The sequence below is a fragment of the Equus asinus genome, chromosome 4 (assembly GCF_041296235.1).
Source record: "Equus asinus isolate D_3611 breed Donkey chromosome 4, EquAss-T2T_v2, whole genome shotgun sequence".
NCBI classification, from domain to species: Eukaryota; Metazoa; Chordata; class Mammalia; order Perissodactyla; family Equidae; genus Equus; species Equus asinus.
This window is the reverse complement of record NC_091793.1, coordinates 38,782,054-38,803,176: the sequence shown is the minus strand read 5'-3', so window position 1 is coordinate 38,803,176 and position 21,123 is coordinate 38,782,054. Positions and strand designations below refer to the sequence as shown.

Genomic DNA, 21,123 nt, shown 5'->3' with positions numbered 1-21,123 from the left:
TCTCACAAACATACTAAGTGAAAGCCACTCAAAGAAGTACATAATGTATGATTTTATTTATAAAGCAACAAAAACAGGGGAAAAACTCATGGTGTCGTTAGCACAGTGCTTACTCTAGGTGTGAGGTTGGAGAGGGATAGAAGCTAGAAGGGAGATGAGAACCTTTGGGGGGACTGGTAATGTTTCTTGACCTATGTGCTCTCATTTTAGAACAAACACCCTCCTTGACACACTGCCAACTCTCAAGCTATTGTCCTATTTTTTTAGTTATCCACACTTCTGCCCTGCCTTAACACTGAAATTATCTCACCAAATTCACCTGATTGTAAATTTAGTGGACATCTTTTCTTTGCCCGCATTTTACTCAGCATAACTGTTGACCGCTCTTCTTAAAATGCTCTCTTCAATGACACCGCATCTCCTGTTTTTCCTTCACTACCCATACCTTAAATACTGAGATTCATCCTCAGCCCTTTCTCACTTCCAAACTGTGGATAATCTTATATATTCCCATCACTTGGAATCTATCTATTTACTGTGGGCTCCCAAACTATTTCTAATTTCTTCCCTAAGCTTCAGTTAACCTAACTGCCAACAGATGATCTCCATTTGGATTTATTCATAGTATCCGAGTGCTTACTAAGTGTCAAGTATTGTTAGGTGCTAGAATTTCTCACAGGGATATCAAATTCAATGTATTCAATCCCAAAGTCTATCTTTTCCCCCCATATTTAGTCTTCCTTTAGAATTCTTTCAGTGACTAGTACCACCTCGCACTAGGCTGACCAAGTAAAAAACCTCTAATTTTTTACTTATCTCTCTCTGATCATATCTCATTAATCAAGTCTGTTGAATTTACCTCTGAAAGATAAGTCAAACCTACCTCTCTCTCCAGTTTCACTGCTATTCATTTTTACTTAATTTTCATTTTTACTTAATTTTATAATCAATTCTTTGAATGAACAGATACCAAAGTGAACACTCCAAAGAAATGTCCATATGAATTCCAAAGCAATACTTAACTTTGTTTCCAAACGCTATAGCATGGCCAAATTAAATATCTATACAACCCCTCAGATTAAGAGAGTTGTGGTAGCCAAACTAGAGGATGAGTTCCAATCATTTCCACCTCTTGGGATTCATTCTTGTGTAGTCCCCTCCCCATTTCAGCAGAGTTGATCTGTAAGACCAACAGAATATGGCAAAAGTCATGGGTTATCACTTCCAAAATTAGGTTATATAAATGCTATGGCTTAAACTGTGAGTGCACTTTCTCTTTTGGATTACTCTGGGAGAAGCCAGCTGCCATATCATGAGGTAACCTATGATGCCTCCAATCAACAGCCAGTAAGGAACTGAAGCTTACCATATACCCTGTGAGGCAGGAAGCAGATTCTGCCCGAGCTGAGCCTTCATATTATACTGCAGCCTTGGCCACTCCCCAATTTCTAACACATAGCAACTGCAATAATTGTTTCAAGCTGCTAAGTTTTGAAGTTACATAGCAATAGATAAATTATTTCTTCTCCCAATCAAACCATAAGCTGTGATAGACTGTGATTTGTTATTAGGACAAAATAAAACAAGTACACTTTACACTACTTTGTAATTTCAAATTGTTCACTATCACAAGCTCAATGTGTTAAATTCTGGACAATAAAGTCAGCAGTGGTCTAGTATAAAAAGCATTTGATTAGGATTATATTTTTATAATCAGCTTTGATTTATTCCAAACAAGCTCTGACAAACTATGGTTCTTTGACTTACAAGGGTCAAACATTACTAATGCATCTCAGTTAAGAAAAAAGAACAATTAATAACAATACTTAAACTGCTAAAAAGCCTATATTGCTATTAGTTAATGGAATGGCCAAATGTTTTCTTTTTTTTAAAAAAACTACTTCCTCCAAAGAACACCCAAGACAAGTTCAAAGATATTTCTAAAACTGCATCCATGCATTGCCAAACATTATACCTGGCACAGAGGAGGCAAATAAGTATTTGTTGAAGTGGGTGGTAAAACTTCATAAGCAATCAGTTTCAAAACTGCAAACATAGCATAAATGTCAGTTCAACTAGTGATTCTATACTGGAACATAACAGAATCACGTAGAGTCCCCCTACACTCAAAACTCTATGTCTCCTCCTCTATTTTCTTTCCCAATCTCTGATGGGAAGATGGTATACACACTCTGAAAAGCTCTCGCTTAACTGTCACTTCAAGGTGACAGATAAACCACATGTGTTTATAGCCTCGTCCTGTTGAGGCTATTACTGAAAAGAGAATTAAAACATGTTTAACACAATGACAGAGAATGGGAGAGAAGCAAGACGTCAAAAGACAATATATTTTGAAAAAGTATATGAAGACAGAAAACATTAAGAGATGTAAAATGAATTAAAAGTTAAAGACAGCTCAAACTTAAATGGCTAGAGAGAAAGACTGAAACTAGAAGTGAACCTTAAAGAAACCCCAGGAGTGGGGCCAGCCCCATGGCCGAGTGGTTAAGTTCGCGCACTCTGCCTCGGCAGCCCAGGGTTTTGCCAGTTGGGATCCTGGGTGTGGACATGGCAGCGCTCATCAAGCCATAGTGAGGCAGCATCCCACATGCCACAGCTAGAAGAACCCACAACTAAGAATATACAACTATGTACCGGGGGGCTTTGGGGAAAAAAAGGAAAAAGAAAATCTTTAACGAGAAAAAAAAAGAAAAAGAAACCCTAGGAGGTTTGGAGCCACCACCAATGTTGGAGAAAGGAGCAAGGCTGAACTGGCATAGAGTTTGTATATGCAGTGTTGTTTTTTTTTTTTTAAGATTTTATTTTTTTCCTTTTTCTCCCAAAGCCCCCCGGTACATAGCTGTGTATTTTCAGTTGTGGGTCCTTCTCGTTGTGGCATGTGGGGCCCTACCTCAGCATGGCTTGATGAGCGGTGCCATGTCCGCACCCAATTTGAACTGGCAAAACCCTGGGCCACCTAAGCAGAGCACGCGAACTTAACCACTCCGCCACTGGGCTGGCCTCTGGAGCATTGGTCTTTTAGGTCCTCTCTGCCACATGATAAGCCACTGGACCCATCATTTTCCAGCTCTTCAAACTTTGGCAAGTTTCTTAACCTCTCCAAACATCAATTTCCTCATTTTCCTCATTTGTAATGAGAGAATAAGAAAATATCTATTTCATAGGATTATCATGAGGATTGAGTCAATACACATCAAGTGCATAGGACAGTATCTAGCACATGGTAAACATGCAATAAAGCACACCTGTTGTTGTTTTAAGCCTTTGATGCTATTTGCTTTCTAATTAATTGTAGTGTATATATTAATCTGAGAACCACTAATTTAAATAAAATCACCTTTGGGGGGACAGATGAATGATGAAGAGATAAAGGCACTTTCATCTTATGAACACAGCTCCCTGATGAATATACCACAGCAATTATCTTTGCTGAGTTTCAAAGCAAGACTAACAATTGTGAGTGTTAGACATAAGTACTAAGAGCGTAAAACTAGAGGAAAAAAAGGAAATGGAGACTGAAAGTAGTAGTTACTATATTGCAGAGTGGGAGAGGTGCCTCTGAGAGCTTCCCTATGTCATTCTGCAAGTATAATAGCTATACATTGCTTATTATGAGCAAACGAGGACCTCATCACATTACTATAATGATTAGAAGCAAAACATAAAGGAATAGATTGAAATGAGAACTAAACCTCAACAATCCATAAATACCACATAAGAAATGTTACCTGGAAATCTTATAGTTTTGTGCTATCTGAAAAGCAGTTATTGCAATGACAAAACTAGAGGTTAATTACTTTTTTATTATTGAATTATATTGTGAAGTCTACATCTACAATTTAATCAGGAAGAAATGCTTTGCATTTACATCAAGGACACATTTATTCTAGTGGAATAAAACAGACACAGACAAAAAAGACCAAGTACACATTAAAAAAAAAAAGACTACGTTTTACCTGGTCCTATTTTTGCTATTTGGACCATACCTTTTCTAATAGAAAACTGATCTTACATACATATTAAGTCTGATTTATCTTCCCACATTTTTAATCATTAAATGCAGCCTCTCACAATTTCTAATTACAAACAAAAAATTGAAAACAATATGGGAAACAAAGTTTAAAAACAAAGTCAAAGTAGACTGCTATTACTTTATAGTGGAAAAGTTGAGTAAAACATGCCCCCTCTGTGGCTCATCTCAAAGAAACACTTTTATTCAGAAAGGGAAGCATTTTGATGTAGGAGTAAGTTTGCCACTCCCCCTGCAGGACCAGATCTACAAACGTTTCTGAACAATTGCAAAGTATGTGAAAAATGTCTACAACTATCTAAAAGCTAAATATCAGAATAGGGCTAATTCAAATCAAAATTGTGTGCTGGTCTAAACATACATCTCCAGCTTTTTCCTCTTTAAAAAGTATCTTTTTATTTCAGATGATATGTAAAAATAACTTGTATTTTCAGTGTGCTTTATGGTCAATGACTGTAAAGTTGAAATTCAAATGAGTAAATTTAAAATTTTTGTTTTACTTGATTCTATTGAAATTTCAATTACCTACTACTTTACTTAACCAAGTTATACATGAGGTAAGTTTTAGCTAAAAAAATAAATCAGCCACAAAGATAAAGTTAACCATTTCAAGAGTACACAAAAATCATAATGCCCGCCTCATATTTAGAGTTTACAAATTTATGTATAACTACCGTGTATCCAAGAAAAGTTTACTATGTAATTTATAAGCAAATACTTTTTGCACTTTTAAATCAAATTATGTTAAGAAATATAGGGCAAAAAACTTGGCAGAGTTTCTTTTTGGTAACAGAAGACGATGCAATAATGAATCCAAGTGGAACCTAAGACCAGGGTTTAAAGTTTCTAACTTCTAAACAGACACACACACTTATTTATCTAAAAAAATTTTGGTAGCAAATTGGATTGACAATAAATGTTTTGCTGTAAATAAAAAGTACAAGTTTCCAATTACAGCCTTACAGCTAGCTAAATAGCTTTTAAAAACATGTACAGCCAGCACAGTTCTCTAAAACATGAACATGTTGCGCTAAGAGATCCCTACTAGAAATCAACTGTATTTAAATGGGTCTTACTGAAGTAGGACATTCATGATACTAGAAATCTTTTAAAAAGTAAGTACAATTGGGCTACAACAATAACATTACTATTAATAAAAGTTACAGAAGAGATTATTGCTGTACTTCTTGCCATAAACACCATCAAACTTTGTTGCAGTTACAAAAAGTACAACCCCGAGTTATTTTTTCTCTTACTGAATTTCATGTTTCACGCATCTCTAAAGTTTTTATTCAGCAGAGAATTCTTAAAATCTTTTCCGTAAGAATTCAAAGTATTTAAATGTGTAGCTTCACATTATACTACCATGTTTTGCCCTTCTTGTTTCCCAAATACACAAAAACAATATACATTTTTCTCAAAAATGAAATAAGATGTCCACATTAAAAAAATAAAGCCTACAAAAAAGTTCCAGAGCTAAAAAAGATTATTCATATGGCACAAAGTGATCTCCTACTAGTCCAAAGTCCAAAACATTTAAATGAAGTCCATTTATATATCTTGTTTGCTTTTCAATGGAATACTACATTTACTGAGGTGAAATCACATTATTTTTAGTTCTTGAGTCAATAAGTGTACACAACCTTTTTTTATACAGTTATTAAAAACAGGAGACCAAGTTGAATGTGCCAAAGAGATATCATTCATCGGATTTTCCAGAGTCATTAAGAAAACTTTGGAACGGATTTCCTTGGTTGGTTTCCATAGCTTGATAGACCAAAAATAGAAACATGGCCACAACAACAAACAGCAAAATTTTTATCCACATGGGAATGGAGCGTCCCTTTTTTGTCTTTTCTGACTTGACATCTGCCAAGGGAACATACTTGGGCACATATTTAGACGAAAAAGACTCCTCCATCCTGAAATCACTCAGTTCTAACGGCCGGCCTGCAGCCCCTTTGATCGGTCTGCGGCAACTAGCACTGTTGGGAGTGAAAGGAGGAAGAGAAAAATAAGTTTTAGCTAAAGTCATGATTTAGTTAAATAATGTAAAGTGTCCTTACCACTCCTAATTCCAAACACATTCCTTCAGGTAACAGTAGGAAACTGTCACATATAAACAGTGAGGTCAGTCAACCTGTTTAAAACTTGTATACACTTTTCATTTAAAAAGTTAGATGCATATTTTTTATTAGAAAAAAATATGCAGAACCTTGATAAATATTCACTAAACTTACCCTCGTAAAGGCTTTTCAGAGCTAATATATTTCTGAGATAAGAGGGAAAAAATAAGGTAGCTTGGCTATGATTCCTTCAGTCAAGAAACAATTCACATACCTAACTACAGTCTTTCCAATTATAAAAGAAAAACTCTCAGGGAAAACACAATTTCTCTCTTACTAGGTTTCTGTTTAGATTTTAAAATAGGAACTAAATAGTAGGTAAGTGATTTATTTACAAACCCTCAGCTTAACAAAGTTAATTTTGAAACGGACAACTTTCAAGAATATGAATTAGTGGCTTAGAAGAATTAAACTGCTCCCAAAAGAACAGTTTAATTTGGAGAAGAAAGGTACAGTAACTTGTGAAGAATTAAAAATTAAAATCCCCATAGACATATAATATTAAATAATTATGCTGTACGATCTAAATATACACAATTTTTATGTGTCAATTATACCTCAATAAAGGTGGGAATAAATAAGTAAGTAAATAAAATGACCTAGTAGAATACATTAATACTTGTTTCAATATATCTGAATACCTAATTCCCGTTGGTGTAGATGCTTCAAAGGGAAACATTTCCTTAAGAATATCCCTTTCTATTCTTCTTTCCTCTGTCTTTTCTCCCACCTAATAAGAAAGAAAGAAACAAACAACCACAAGTTAAAATTTAGTGTAAATGCACAATTAACACATAATTTTAAATAGAAGTTTCAGAGAACAGAATGCACTTATATCTGTCCTAGCTTTTACAACTGCCATTTCTAAATTCATTATTGCCTAAGTATCCACACACTTCCAAGACTCTCTTCAAATTTTTTTAATGTAAGGATATGTTAATTTGGTAATTGGAGGTGGGGGCAAATCACTACACATTCAAATAAGTTTAAAAAAAACCCCGCAAACCCTAAAATTCAGTACAGCTAATATGGCAGTGTAAAGTTTCCTCGATGGATTTCTCATGCTTTTCATTAACATTAAAGAGTACATTGTTTCTTACTGTTAATAATTTTGTAATTAAATGATCAAATATAGAAGATATCAAATTAACATGGATCTTTAACAAATTTTAGTATATGTTTTTAACTAGAGTCAATCCAATCTTCCTAACTTAAAAAACATAAAATAATTTTTTTAACAACCTGATTTTTTGCTGTGTTCACCTTTATGCTCAGATCGAAATAACTTTTGGTAAAGATTCATTAAACTTATATTCCATCATGCAGTTGGTACTTTAAAGCTTAATTATACAGGAGTTAAGCAATTCAAGCATTATACAACATCTCTTTAAAGTCCCATTACTTGACCTTTCAATGAAAGATAGTATTGTAGCCTTCCCCACCACAGCCCAGTAACACTTTCAACTCACATCCATAACACAGAGAACATGTAGCCCAGTAACACTTTCAACTCACATCCATAACAAAGAGAACATACTACAAAGCAGCACACAAATGACCACTCCCTTGAAAACTAGAACTTGAGGCACAGAAGCAAGAGGATAGTATTAGCATGTCATACTATATTAGTTACTTTCCACTGTCACTACCAAAAGTATGTCTTTAAAATAATATATGCATATACACACACATACACACACAGCACCCAATAAAGAAAGTTCTGCTCCCTCCCACTCCAAAAAACAAATATAAATATTTCCTCTTTACAAGATCAATGATAGCATCGATCTAAATTTTAGTCATTTACTTCAGCTCTTGTCAATGGTTTCTTTGGTGTTCTTCTGGGTATGTCTGAGAATTCAGTGATTGGCAGAATAGGAGCTGCGTGCTTGAAATTTCCAGTCACCCTATTGACAACCTGCCAAGATTCAAATTATTCAGACTCAGAATTATCCAAACATAACAAAGACACGTAAAAAGAAAAAAAGATATTCTACTTCTGTAATATTTGAAACTTTCCCTTAACACAAATTTAGGCAAGAGAACCTAGAAATGAGCATATTCAGTGCTTTTACACGTGAAACCTTATCATTCTTTAAATATTTTAGCAAAAAACTATCCTTATAATACTTAGGATTCTTGCACGATGAATTAAATTTATATAAATTGGTTACATTGAAAAATTCTAAAATTCAGAATTATATGGGGAAAACGAGTTTAAAACATAACGTTTAAAAACATGTAAGTTTGAGATTTGCCAAAATTCACCACCTCCCCAATTCTAATTAAAGGGTAATTTACAAAGAATACCACTTGTATAGTTTATGAAACATATTTACTAAGGTTTCGTTGCTTGAAGCCATTATGGTTTCAGCTATGGGAGTACTCTCTGAAATTATTGCACCATCTATACGAAAATGTTCTGAAGTTTCCACCTGTTAGTTTGAAAACAAAACAAAAACAATAAATATAAAATAATCACTAAAACCCTACCAATCTGAAAACCCAATGCTAAGCAGTAAGCCTTGCATCACCCTTTTCCTCGGAGTTCTTCTGGACCCTCTTGTGGATTCCCTAGTTAATGCCTGCAGAAGTCCGCCTTTTGAAGATCCACTTGTCCAGTCAGTCTCAGTTATTCCAGCTTGAGAATAGCTCTATTCAAGCATCGACATGTTAAAAAGTCATATTCTAACATCAAACACCTTAATAATGGCCATATTAGCACACTGAGAAGCCATGAAAAATCTCCAAATGCCAGCATTTGCAAACAATGCTACGTCCTCAAAATATTTCTAAATTTATTGATTGAACTGATATGTAGGCATCAGAAAACACTTAAAGTATGGTAAAATACATTAAAGAGTCCAACTATAGGAGCTCACAAATGATAATAAAAAGGAGGGAGAAAAAAGCACATTAGTTTATCACTGGCTCCTTTTGTGACTTGCTGTTTGCTATTTGGCTCTAGTATCGCAGCTGCATCTCTTGGGCTAATCGTGACTTGTAAGAAAGTCATCTGTTACGACAAGCCAGCTTTAAAACAAAATACAAACTTTTACAATTGTCACCATAGATTAAATATTATTTTCATGTGATTAGGATTATTTAAATAGAATCAGTTTAAATTATAATCCATACACGGCTATCTGAACTTAAAAATTCCCAGGTGTCAAACTCTTCTTAGAAACAGATAGTAAAACTGAGCAGCAACAAAAACCTGGTGCTCACCTCCTTCACGAACATGCAAGCCTAAAATGTCACTGCCTCAGTGTGACCCACTCCTCACTGCAGAAAGATGGAAAGGTCACAGTGAAAAGATCACTGTTACCTTCCAGTCCCAGATTCATTTCTCCCTGAAGAGCTGACTGATTTTTCCTCATTTAAAAAATAGCACAGCAGTCTTTACACAATAGTTTGAAAATCACTAGACTAGTGCTTCTCAAATTGTAATGTGCATCATCAATCACCTGGAGCTTTTGGTAAAATACAGATTCTGATTCAGTACCTCTGGGGTGGGGCCTGAGATTCTAAGTTCAAAGTAGCATGTTATTCAACTTTGAAGCCAGTATTACCAGACGATTCTTTTAAATTCTTTTAACTAGAGAACATCTATCAACGATTAGTACTCAAGTGTGCTTATATTGTCACTTTGGCTTTCAAGCTAATATTTTATCTAAATAACTGATGTTTTTATATCCAAGTCAGTGTCTATTAATTTTAAAGACAGATACATTTTACTCTTATCCTGAGACAAGGGTTTATTTGACTGGAAGTATTACTACCAAAACCTCACAAGGTACAGGCATAGTCTCATATATCTGATTTTGTATTAATCTATATTTGGGATTGACACTGTAAGTTTCCTTTGACTCACACTGAATCTCTGGGTTCCTTTTCCTATCAATTAGGAAATATTTGTTGAATGAAAACTTAATGTTAGTCAAAAGACAAATCTGTAAACAATTTACACACATATAATAAATGCTTGTTAGTTAAATTCCTGATTATTTAAATGGTTCTCAATCCCAGTGGTACAGTATCATCTGGAGAGCTTTAAAAAAATATCAAATGCCCCCAACCCCAACTTATACCAATTAAGTCAGAATTTCTTCTAGAATGGCCTGGGCATAGCTACTTTTTATAGCTCCTGAGAGGATTCTAATGTGCAGGGAGAGTTGAGAACAACTGTTTTATGATAGTATGACGGACTTATGATACAGCTCAAAGGCAAGTATTTTTTTAAAACTACTTTCAACACTGTTTTCTCTTTAATAAGCAATTACTCAACACCAATAAAAATAATTAGAAGTATTTAAAAAAAATTCTAGGGCCAGCCCCGGTGGCCTCGTGGTTAAATTTGGTGCACTCCACTTCAGCAGCCCAGGTTCAGTTCCTGGCCGCCAACCACACCACTAGTCTGTTAGTGACCATGCTGTGGTGGTGGCTCACATACAAAAAAGAGGAAGATTGGCAGCAGATGTTAGCTCAGGGCTAATCTTCCTCAGCCAAAAGACCCAAATAACCAAAAAACCCCCAAAACAACAACAAAAAATACTCTAGGGGCTGCCCCAGGGGTGAAGTGGTTAAGCTCAGCGCACTCTGCTTGGGTGGCCTGGGTTTGCAGGTTCGGATCCTGGGTGCAGACCTACACTACTCAACAAGCCATGCTGTGGTGGTGTCCCACATACAAAGAGAGGAAGATGGGCACAGATGTTAGCTCAGAGCTATCTTCCTCAAGCAAAAAGAGGAAGACTGGCAACAAGTGTTAGCTCAGGGCCAATCTTCCTCACTACACCCCTCCAAAAGATTCTAGTTTGATAGCCTATCTGGTATTATCAATGTATACTCAGTATTTTAGAACTCTTCAAAGAATTAAAATCTAATGAAATTAGAAAGGGCTAATGAAATTATCAGTTATGCAAATGATACACTATAAAGACCAGATATTTTACTTATGTCCATGAAAGTAAAAGGAGGGGGTGAAGAAGACACATCCTTTCCTTAAAAGTGATTATCTAGCAAATTCCAGGACTTCTCACTTGTTATGTTTTATTTTGACTAAATAACTGAAATAATCTCTTCATCAAAAATTTTATGAAACATCTACTGAAACTATTATGGTTAATAAAAAACCCCCACATTTATATGTTTTTATGAGTTATCTTTGACATTAAAGGCCAAGCTCCATTTAAAGATTTCTTATTTTCTTCTGTGGAAAGAAACACAAGAAATTCATTGGTTTCCTGTGGGAACAGCTGGAAAACTGTTGGGGTGGGAAGGACACTTTTCACTATAAATCATTTATACTTTCTTTTGTTCAGATGTATTTAGTTCTTTGGTTGAGGATTGTTAACCAATTTTCTTAGTTCTTTACTATCATTATCTAATTTAGAAGTAATCATCTTCACAGAAAACTGGCAACCCTTCACACAACCAGAAAAAATATTCTGAAGGTTAAAAATGTTTTTCTACCAGAATCCACCATAAACAAGTGACTTTGAGAAGAAAATATAAATAAAAAATAATAAAATGATCATTCAATGCTATCACTACTTAATAAGATGGACCAAACAATTATTGATTGAAAAGAAACTCAATGCTATATAAAATTAGTAATTAATGTGATTCCTGTATGTTCTATGGCCAAAATCAGAATTGCAGTGTCATCAATTTTCAGCAAGATGTTCTATAGGAAGTCCTGAATTTATTATGAGACAACAAGAGGAGGAAACAAAAACCTTCTCACACTGACTTTTAATAAGCTCTCAGGTAAAAAGTTATTCAGAAGACGTTATGCAGTTGAAGCACATGAGAATGTAGGAGCTGGGCTATTAAAGGAGGCTATAAATCCCAATGAGTAAAAAAAATGTACACAAAACTAGGTTATAAAAAGAAATAAGCAGGGGCCAGCCCAGTGGCATAGTGGTTAAGTTTATGCACGCCACTTTGGTGGCCCCGGGTTTACCAGTTTGGATCACAGGTGCAGACCTACACACCGCTCAAGCCATGATGTGGTGGTGTCCCACATACAAAATAGAGGAATTTAAAAAGAAATAATCAGACTAATTAAAAGCCACCTTACTCTGAAGAACTACTAATTTAGGTAAAACACGACCAAGATGACTTCTCGTATTAACTTTTTTTTAAAAACAGCATATTCGTCCATTAGAGAAAGGTACTCTCATATATTGCTGATGGGAATGCAAAATGCTTCAACTCTTACGCAGGGGAATTTGGTAACATAATAGCAAAATTACCCAGCAATTTCAATTCTAGATTTACTGAAGATAAATTGGCTAGAATATGAAATGACACATACAAAAGGCTGTTCATCAGTTCATCTTTGCATTATTCAAAATAACATATAACTGAGAACAATCCAAATATTCACCAAAAGGAAAGTGGCTGAATAAATTATAGCACATCCATAAAATGCAATACCATGCAGTGGTACAAAGCATGAGGAAAACGGCTATACTATATTTTGATATGGAGTGATCTCCAGGATATGTGTTTAGATTAAAAACAGAAAGACAGAAAAGGAATGTGCAAAGTAGGCTGCCTTTTACGTAAGGAGGAGAGCATAAATAAATATATAAATCTATGTATTTACTTATATTTTCAAAAAGAAACGAAATATAACTCAAAACTTAAAAATAGTTACCTATGGATGGAAGGAACAAAGATAGAAACTAGATTTCTGACTCTCTTATGCCTAAATAAAACCACATATTCTCAATAATTAAAAAATAAATGAAAGAAAAGATTCTTGCAAGTGCCTGAGCACAGTATTTTGATTTTATATCCTAAAGACAAGAAAAACTGCCCAAGAAAACCCCCAAACTGCATTTAGCAGCCTGTTAGTGGTAATACTGTATTACTTAGAAACACACACACACATATATATATATAGTGATAATTACATAAAAGTAACAATATTATTTTAAGAACCAAGATACTCAGCATAAAAGAAATACAAGTAGGGGCCGGCCCCACGGCGCAGTGTTTAAGTTCGTGTGCTTCACTTCGGCAGCCCAGGGTTTCACCAGTTTGGATCCTGGGCATGGACATGGCACCACTCACCAGGCCATGTTGGGGTGGCGTCCCACATGCCACAACTGGAAGGACCCACAACTAAAATATACAACTATGTACTTGGGGGATTTGGGGAGAAAAAGCAGAAAAAAAAAAAGAAAGAAAGAAATACAAGAATAACACCTAGAAGTTAGATAGCCTGAATTAATAAATTTGATGAATTCATGATTTATTTTCTCTTTCTAAAAAACAAGTACTCCTAGCTCTACCTACTGAAAAGGATTAGAAGCAGTGACGGCCCAGCAGGAATGAACACTAGCATCCAGATTGTAGGTAGCTTCCAAATATTTTCTATTAAAAGGATAAAGGTCCTTTGGAAAAATGGCTAATTTGATAAGAGGCGGGAAATACACATGAGCCTGGGAGGTCTTACTTGCCAGAAAACAAACTATCAAAGACAAACAGCATCAATAAAGAGACAGAGGAACCAACTCAGTAATTCTCAATGGCCAAAGACAGCAAAATTTGAACATGAAAAAGGAATGACTATAATTGATCATAAGTCAAATATATAAAAACTATACTAGTAGAAAGATTTTATTGATCACTTTTCAAAGTGACTAGGGCACTTTAAGTTGAAAATTGGCAAATAAAAGGCAAAAAACAGGGGCCAGCCCCACGGCCGAGTGGTTAAGTTTGAGCGCTCTGCTGTGGCAGCCCAGGGCTTCGGTGGTTCGAATCCTGGGCATGGACACGTCACCGTTCATTAGGCCATGCTGAGGCGGTGTCCCACACAGCACAACCAGAAGGACCCACAACTAAAATATACAACTATGTACTGGGGGGGATTTGGGGAGAAAAAGAAGAAGAAGAAAAAAAAGAAGATTGGCAACAGTTGTTAGCTCAGGTGCCAATCTTTAAGAAAAAAATTTTTAAAAAAAAGAAAAAAAGGCAAAAAACAAGCATTTATACTGACTCTCCTGTATGAATTTTATTTCAAGGTAACTAGGCAGTTCATGAGGGAAAGTTATTTGAACTCCAGATATAGATGTAAAGGAATGAGAGAATGAGATAAATCACCATCTTACAACCTCAAATGAAAATAATGGATCTAGACAAGAATCATAAATGGCTATCATAACCAATAAATGAAACGGTGATGTGGAACTTTACCATGGATGGATCAGGTTTTCAACATCTGAACCTATTACTAATTAATTTTAACATCATCAAAAAGACATCATGTGCCTCTCGAAATGACGCAATATGAAGGCCACAACACCATTTATGAAGTATTCTTGTCAAAGAAACTGAAGCTGAATGTAACCAACACACTCTGTGCTGTCCATTATGGTAGCCACTAGCCACATGTGGCTATTTAAATTAAATAAAATTAAAATTTTAGTTTCTTAGCCACAGAGGCGACATTCCAAGTATTCAACAGCCACATGTGGCTAGTGGCTACCATAATGGACAGCAGATATAAAACATTTCCATTATCACAGAAAAGTCTATTGCACAGCTTTACTACAGGTCTAACTCCCAGCATACAGGAAATACAGGGTATAGAAGAGCAAATTAAATCATATTTAGGAAGAAGCAATCTGCCAAATCCAGAATGTGGAAAATTCTGTAGAGAAATGACCTGGCTTCTTCACCAAATAATGGAGGGAAAGGAAACAGTTATAGGGGAAATCGCTACCTACTTAAGAGATAAAACAAAACAAAAAACACCAAATGATATGTGGAGATTGTCTGCATCCTGATATGAACAATTTAATCATAAGAGAGACATTTCTGAAACTGAAGGAATTTCAACAGATTAGATATGAAAAAGTTATTAATTTTATTAGGTCTGGTAGTGGCACTGGCATATTTTATATAGTAACGCATATATATATATTAAAAAAACAGCTCCTATCTTTAGAGATATACACCAACATACTGACATTTTAATGTGTGAGATATGATATAATGTGATGTTGGAGATTTGCTTTAATACACTCTGGCAAATGCAAAACAACAAAACCAAAAAGAATTTAAAGGCTGGAGGGTGCGGGCAAAGACGAAACAAAACTGGTAAAATGTTGTCAACTGTTGAAGCTCTATGACTGTGTGACTGGAGGGTCATTAAACTCTTCCCCCAACTTTTCTATGTGCTTAAATTCCCCATGCCTGTTTATTTCAGTGTCCTTGACCACATTTTCCTAGTTTCTCTTGCTCTGTTATTTCCTTATTCTTCAGCATGCTCCTGCAGCTCTTCCCTAGCAATACTCGATAAAAGGGTAATATTTATTCCAGTATTTGGTTCTATATTAAATAAAATCTTCTTTCATTCAATGCTCTACACATTCCCCAGTCACCAAGCTCATTTCTAACAAACAGTTCTGAAATTCAACTTATCAACTTACATCAAACCGAGAGAGACATGGCTTAAGAAATCAAGAACACTTTTTCTGAGGATGTGTGACTTTAAAATGACAAAGAGAAGATGGAAAATATAAATAACCAACTAGATAAATCTTCCAGCTGGACAGAAGATAGATAAGGAAATGATTAGTGACAGCGGTCTTGTAAAACATCAGCAAAATCAATGCTCGATTAGAGTCAGTAATTTGTTCTCTGTAAACTAGCTCTTTCATACCTGTGCTTATTTTTCCCCTTAGTTTCCTATATTTTCCTTTGAAAATCTGTATCTTGCCTCACCCATGATAAAAAAGGTAAATTTCATCTAGAATAAGGAAGACTAGTGTGGTCTTAGGACCAGACTAGCCACAGAGTTGAGGGAAAAGCCACAGAAGATAAGACAGGCAAAAGTAAGAGCAGTCAGAAATCCAGAGACAAAGACAAAAATATAAAACCCTTCCCCTGCCTTTTAAAGAAATTAGAATTGCATAGGCATTTCCACCTTTAAAAAATATTTCTCTTAAAAAAGCAGTATGACTGGCTTTGAACCAAGCTTAGCACAGAATCAAACACAAATGAGACATTTATTAAACACTTGCTTTTGCAGTAAGCACAGGCTACACTATTGACAAAAAAACACAAAGTTTACATTTTGAATGCCATTTAATGAACAATAGAACGAACACTTCATTGAGTGCGCTGGAATCTGGTGTCAACAATTAACCAAAGGCTAGGACACAGGCAAATTAGTGTTGTCAGACTACTTACACCCGAACACAGGGATCACAAAACTCAAGATACCTGATTGTGCTCAACTCTTCTTTGCTTGAGTGTTACTGGAGTCTTTGCTCTGCCTTTTAGTGGTTCTCTCTTCTCAAGCTTGAGCTCTATTTTAGAGTCTGGAAATAACATTGGAGAAACCATTACTTTCTGAAACATATAATAAACTACAGTGTCATCCTGAAACTTCTTTGGAACCCTGGTTTTAGGCACATTAATATGTAAAAGAAGTTTGTTTATTGGCATTACCTCAATAGACGAAAACTGTTTAACTGCAAATTAGTCTTTAACTGCAGTCTCTGTCTTTACAAACTTTTCTTTTCCATTTCTTATTTTATTCTATTTTTGTTTCTCTCCTCCAGTCCTTAATCAGATCACTATTTCTTCCTATTTATTCTCCTCTCCTTTTTCTGGGACTAATAGTCCGAAACATAAAGTGAGTTCAAACTGCTCCTGAGGAGGCTTTTTACCAAAAAAATTCAGATGTGAGAAAAGGACATTAAAATACATAGTTGTAACCATTCTTTGTTCATACAGCACATTAGTACTATATTAACAAAGGTTAGCTATTAAATTTTGGAATATGGAAGGGAAAAAGCTATAGGGAATTTTAAGAATTAAAAAAACCTGTATGATATCAAGCCTCTAATAACAATAAATAAGTGCGATGACATTAATACGTAAGTGAAGTTTAAGTCTTTCCCCCTTTTTTTGATGTGATTATAAAAAACCCGGGTACAGTTGAGGAGGAAGGGAGGAATCTTGTTCACAAAAAAGCACAACCAATCACAAGTCACTTCTTCTTTTCCTCCTCCCCATAATGAAAACAAGGTAACATTTCTTTCAAGAGAAGCTGATGCATATGTATTCCTTAGCGTATCACCATGATGGTTATTTACCTAATAATTCAAATATATATACATCTTTTTATAGGCTTCAATACTCCATTCTCCTAGTCTTGATCTTATCACCATTTGAAGAGCTAGATTTTTAAAGACTGATAAAATTAACTTCCACATTTTTGTGGCCTTGAATCATAGTATAGCAAAATTAACGTAAGTTACCTGTAAAACTTCTATTAGTATTACCAAAAATCTCTTAGATTACTTTTTTACTAGACAGAAATGAAGCCAATTCTTAAACAAAAACTTAGTTTTGCATAAACTCAATGCAGTTGTGCTAAAAAGTAGTCCAGATAGCTGTGTCTTGCTAACTACCTTGTCTAGTACTAGTCAGTCCAGAGTCTACTTGCAAGCTTCCCCAAAATGAACAGTGATTTTTACTGTGTTAGTTCAAATAGTTCAATCTTTATTTAGGATTAAGGTTATCAACTCCATCCCCCACCTCCCAATACTTCTGTTAATGGATCTATCATTGTATCTATGTTTCGGACAATCCTTAGCATTATAAAATCTTATGCTGTTAACTCAGAATCTACGAATTAGAAAGGGCAAAATAAAGAACCCAACATCAGTTGAGCAGAAATTGATTAAACAAATAAAGTATCTGGTTATAGATGAATTCCTTTAACAAATTTAAATTCCAACAGCCAATAACATGGTCCTCAAATAGAAGAAAAACCACACAACAATTAGAATATTTTCAACTATACCAAATGTCAAGTGAGTTTCCATGATGACATGGAAAAGGGATGTTCACCCACAAATATCTAACTTGTTGCAACTCCAAGAATAAAACACACATACAACATGTTTCTGGAGACCACACAAAACTGTTCAAATTTAACAACTTTATTGAATTTGAAGAAGCATTCTACAGTAATACATTAAAAAAAAATCACATAGTGCTTAGTAGGTACATGTATACATGTACATTTCAGAAGACAAATAACAAAATTACTCCCTGAAGGGGGCAAAGACGGACATAGTCTAAGAATAGAGTAAAGGCTAGGAGTGCCCAAGAAACTGCATTTTGCTTATACTCAATACTACTATTTTCCACAGAAATACAAAGAAATTTGATTATCAAATGTCTCTACAGTTAAGACTCATTCATCTTACAATCATAAAAATGTAAACAGAATATACTGCTTTATATAGACACACAAGATACTGGAATAGAGTATTTCTTATGATCTAAAAAATCTAATAACAAATTTGCTTTTAGAATTTAGATTAAGCCTAATCATCCATGAAGTACAACATACCTTGAAAGAGTTACTAAAAAAAATAATAATCAAGCCCCATCTTTCCACTGTCTAATTCATCTGACAAACTACAGCCATGGTGGGAATGCACTATCTCAGAATATTATGGTCTAGAGCACTATTTCTCAAAGTGTAGTCCACAAACTGTATGCTCCCAGTCCATGAAGAAACGAGGCACTTGCATCAGAATGTAAATTAGTACACTGTTTTCTCTACCAACAAAATTTTACCACAGAAATAAACCCTGTCATCGATCTTAAAAGTGCCTCTAGGTTCAAATTCTGGCGCATGCTTGTCTGTGGAGCAGTAACAGTTTGCAGACCGGCACTTTGAGTTGCACTGATCTAGACTATTATGAGTGACACTGTAGACATAAGTAAAAAAAAAAAGGGAGAAAATAAAAGGAAAAATGTAGACAAGTTCTAGAAAGTGAAAAGATATCTAGTAATATGTAAAACAGTGAAGACTAATTATATTCTAGTTAATGGATTTTTAGTGTTCAAGAGTTGTAAAATCTTAATAGGAAAGAGTGGATTATTTGAGACAAAAAAGTGATCTACAAAGCTTTAAATTGTTTGTATCAGGCTTTCCATCTGCGCAACTTAAAAAAAAAGGCAGTTCTTTGTAGGCAATTATTTTTATTTATTACTGTAATTTGATGGGTAGAAGCTTGACACCGAAATTGGCCCAATCTGGAAACCAAAACTACTTTAAGAGAAAATAAAATTTTGGCATAAAAGTACTTGAAATTCTTAGAAAAGCTGCTAAGTTCCCCATATCAATAATAGAATAGATGTCTTTATTCTTAACTCCATTAGTGTTTATTTCCACGCTTTTTAATTACTTTGTATACTTCTCCTCCAAATAATGTTCCACCTTTAAAGGGAGTAACAGCCAGCTTATTCTTAGAAGCTGGATTAATTTTGCAATCCTTTAACCAGAGATACCGGCGACCTAAAGTCGAAGATCCCATGGTATGGGCAGCCATCTTTACCTCATCGAATGCAGCTTCACAAAGAAATGAGGCTGCGTCATATGTTTTGCTCAGAATCCCAAGTGCCTGGTGCACACGACTAGGATCTGAGCTAAGAATTTGTGCGGTCTGACTAATGTCTGCCTGCATTGCCCGAACTACAAAGGCTGTATGGGTTGCAATCTGCAATGCTGATGCAGCAGCTTCATATGCTCTACAAAGTGCTAAGTCCACCTGTTTATCACAAGACTCAGTGGAAGCTGCCTGAATACCTGCTGGTGGAGTGGCTTCAGAAATACACCCCAGGATCTCATCATCTACTTTTGGAACTGATAATATCCGTGTCGCCTCTCTGGAAGAAATTGGATACTTGCATGCCAATGAAGGCAGTTGCCTGTCAATTTGCTGCCACTCCTCCTCAATTACTTTTAAAATAGATTCATGGAAGGGAAAAGACTGTTCCGGGGCATCTATTTTATCATGCTGTGACTGTTTAGACATTTCTATGCCTAAGGTAGTGAGTGAGTGAGAGACAACAGCTTTGGTGAAAGACGACATCAGTTCAGATTCAGGTATATTTTGAAATCCCACAAAGGAACCCGAATCCTTTTCCTCTACTGACTTTTCACTGAGTCTAGGGAATTTTCGTGGAGGAGTCAGGGATTCAGTTTCTTGATAATCAGATTGATCAATTCTCTTCCTTGTGTTTTCTACATCCAGTGGGGGTGTAGAGTTAGAAGTCCCAGGCAAACTACCTACCCCACCCTGGACCAACAGAGAATTGACATAATCTCTGATTGCCTGAGCAAGTGGTGGAGAAATTACTTGTGATCTCTCAGACTCTGTAACATGGGACCTCTCAGTACATAATGGTTGAATTCCACTTTTCTCTCCACGGTAAATATTTTCTACTATGTCTTTATAGCAAGTAGTGGTGGTTTCTTTAATCAGTGAAGGAGAAGCTGCAGTAGAGACCAACATGGCAGTGAGTTCATGCTGAGAAGATGTCGAAGAACTTTTCTCTAAACATCTATCATGGCTAGACTTGGAGGAAGTAAACAAATTCCCTCCAGAGGCTAACTTCTGCAACTGCTCCCTGCCAGGCAAGGCTGTAGCAATAAGAGGTTCCCTAGGTGGGTCTCCCTTAGAAGTATGTACTTTCTTAGCTGCCTGTAGTTCAGTCCTGCCCAAAGGAGGACGGGTGGAGATTTCAGGAAAAGAAATATCCTGAAAAAATCCACCAGAGGGAGTAGTTGGAAGTTCAGAAAAAGGAACAAAATCCCTAGTGGACTTCACTTTCTTGTGTTCTTTCTTCTTTCCTGTAGAGGCAAAAGAGGCAGGAAGTTTAAGTATTACTTGTGTTTAAGCTGACTTTATTCTTTGCCTCCTTGCTAATATAGTGCTGTTGAAGGAAAAGACTCTATATTTCATATTCTGAACAACCAATCTGACAGACTGTGCCCTGGTAGGCAATGCTTATGGAGATATAACTAATTTGGGTCAAATTAAATCACGAAATTAATAAACAAGTCATTGAATTAAAAGGTTATAAATATCAAGTTGTTCTTAGAATAAATTTGAAAAG

The 21,123-nt window shown here is 35.5% G+C and overlaps 1 protein-coding gene across 5 annotated transcripts in view; it reads right to left on the bottom strand.

Moving 5' to 3' along the window:
• Positions 1 to 3,804: 3,804 nt before the first annotated feature.
• Positions 3,805 to 21,123, bottom strand: part of TMPO (thymopoietin) — a 28,162-nt gene continuing 10,843 nt past the window's right edge. The window contains exons 4-9 of one of the 5 annotated variants that reach the window (XM_014835007.3): positions 16,420 to 16,517; positions 8,712 to 8,831; positions 8,517 to 8,612; positions 7,985 to 8,095; positions 6,819 to 6,907; positions 3,805 to 6,036 (exon numbers count right to left, since the gene is read on the bottom strand). In XM_014835007.3, coding sequence (XP_014690493.1) covers positions 5,751 to 6,036; positions 6,819 to 6,907; positions 7,985 to 8,095; positions 8,517 to 8,612; positions 8,712 to 8,831; positions 16,420 to 16,517 — 800 coding nt within the window. In that variant the 3' untranslated portion in view covers positions 3,805 to 5,750. Of the gene's footprint in view, positions 6,037 to 6,818; positions 6,908 to 7,984; positions 8,096 to 8,516; positions 8,613 to 8,711; positions 8,832 to 16,419; positions 16,518 to 16,702; positions 20,858 to 21,123 lie in introns of those variants that run through there. The other 4 variants (XM_014835008.3, XM_014835009.3, XM_014835010.3 and 1 more) reach the window with 4 other exon arrangements.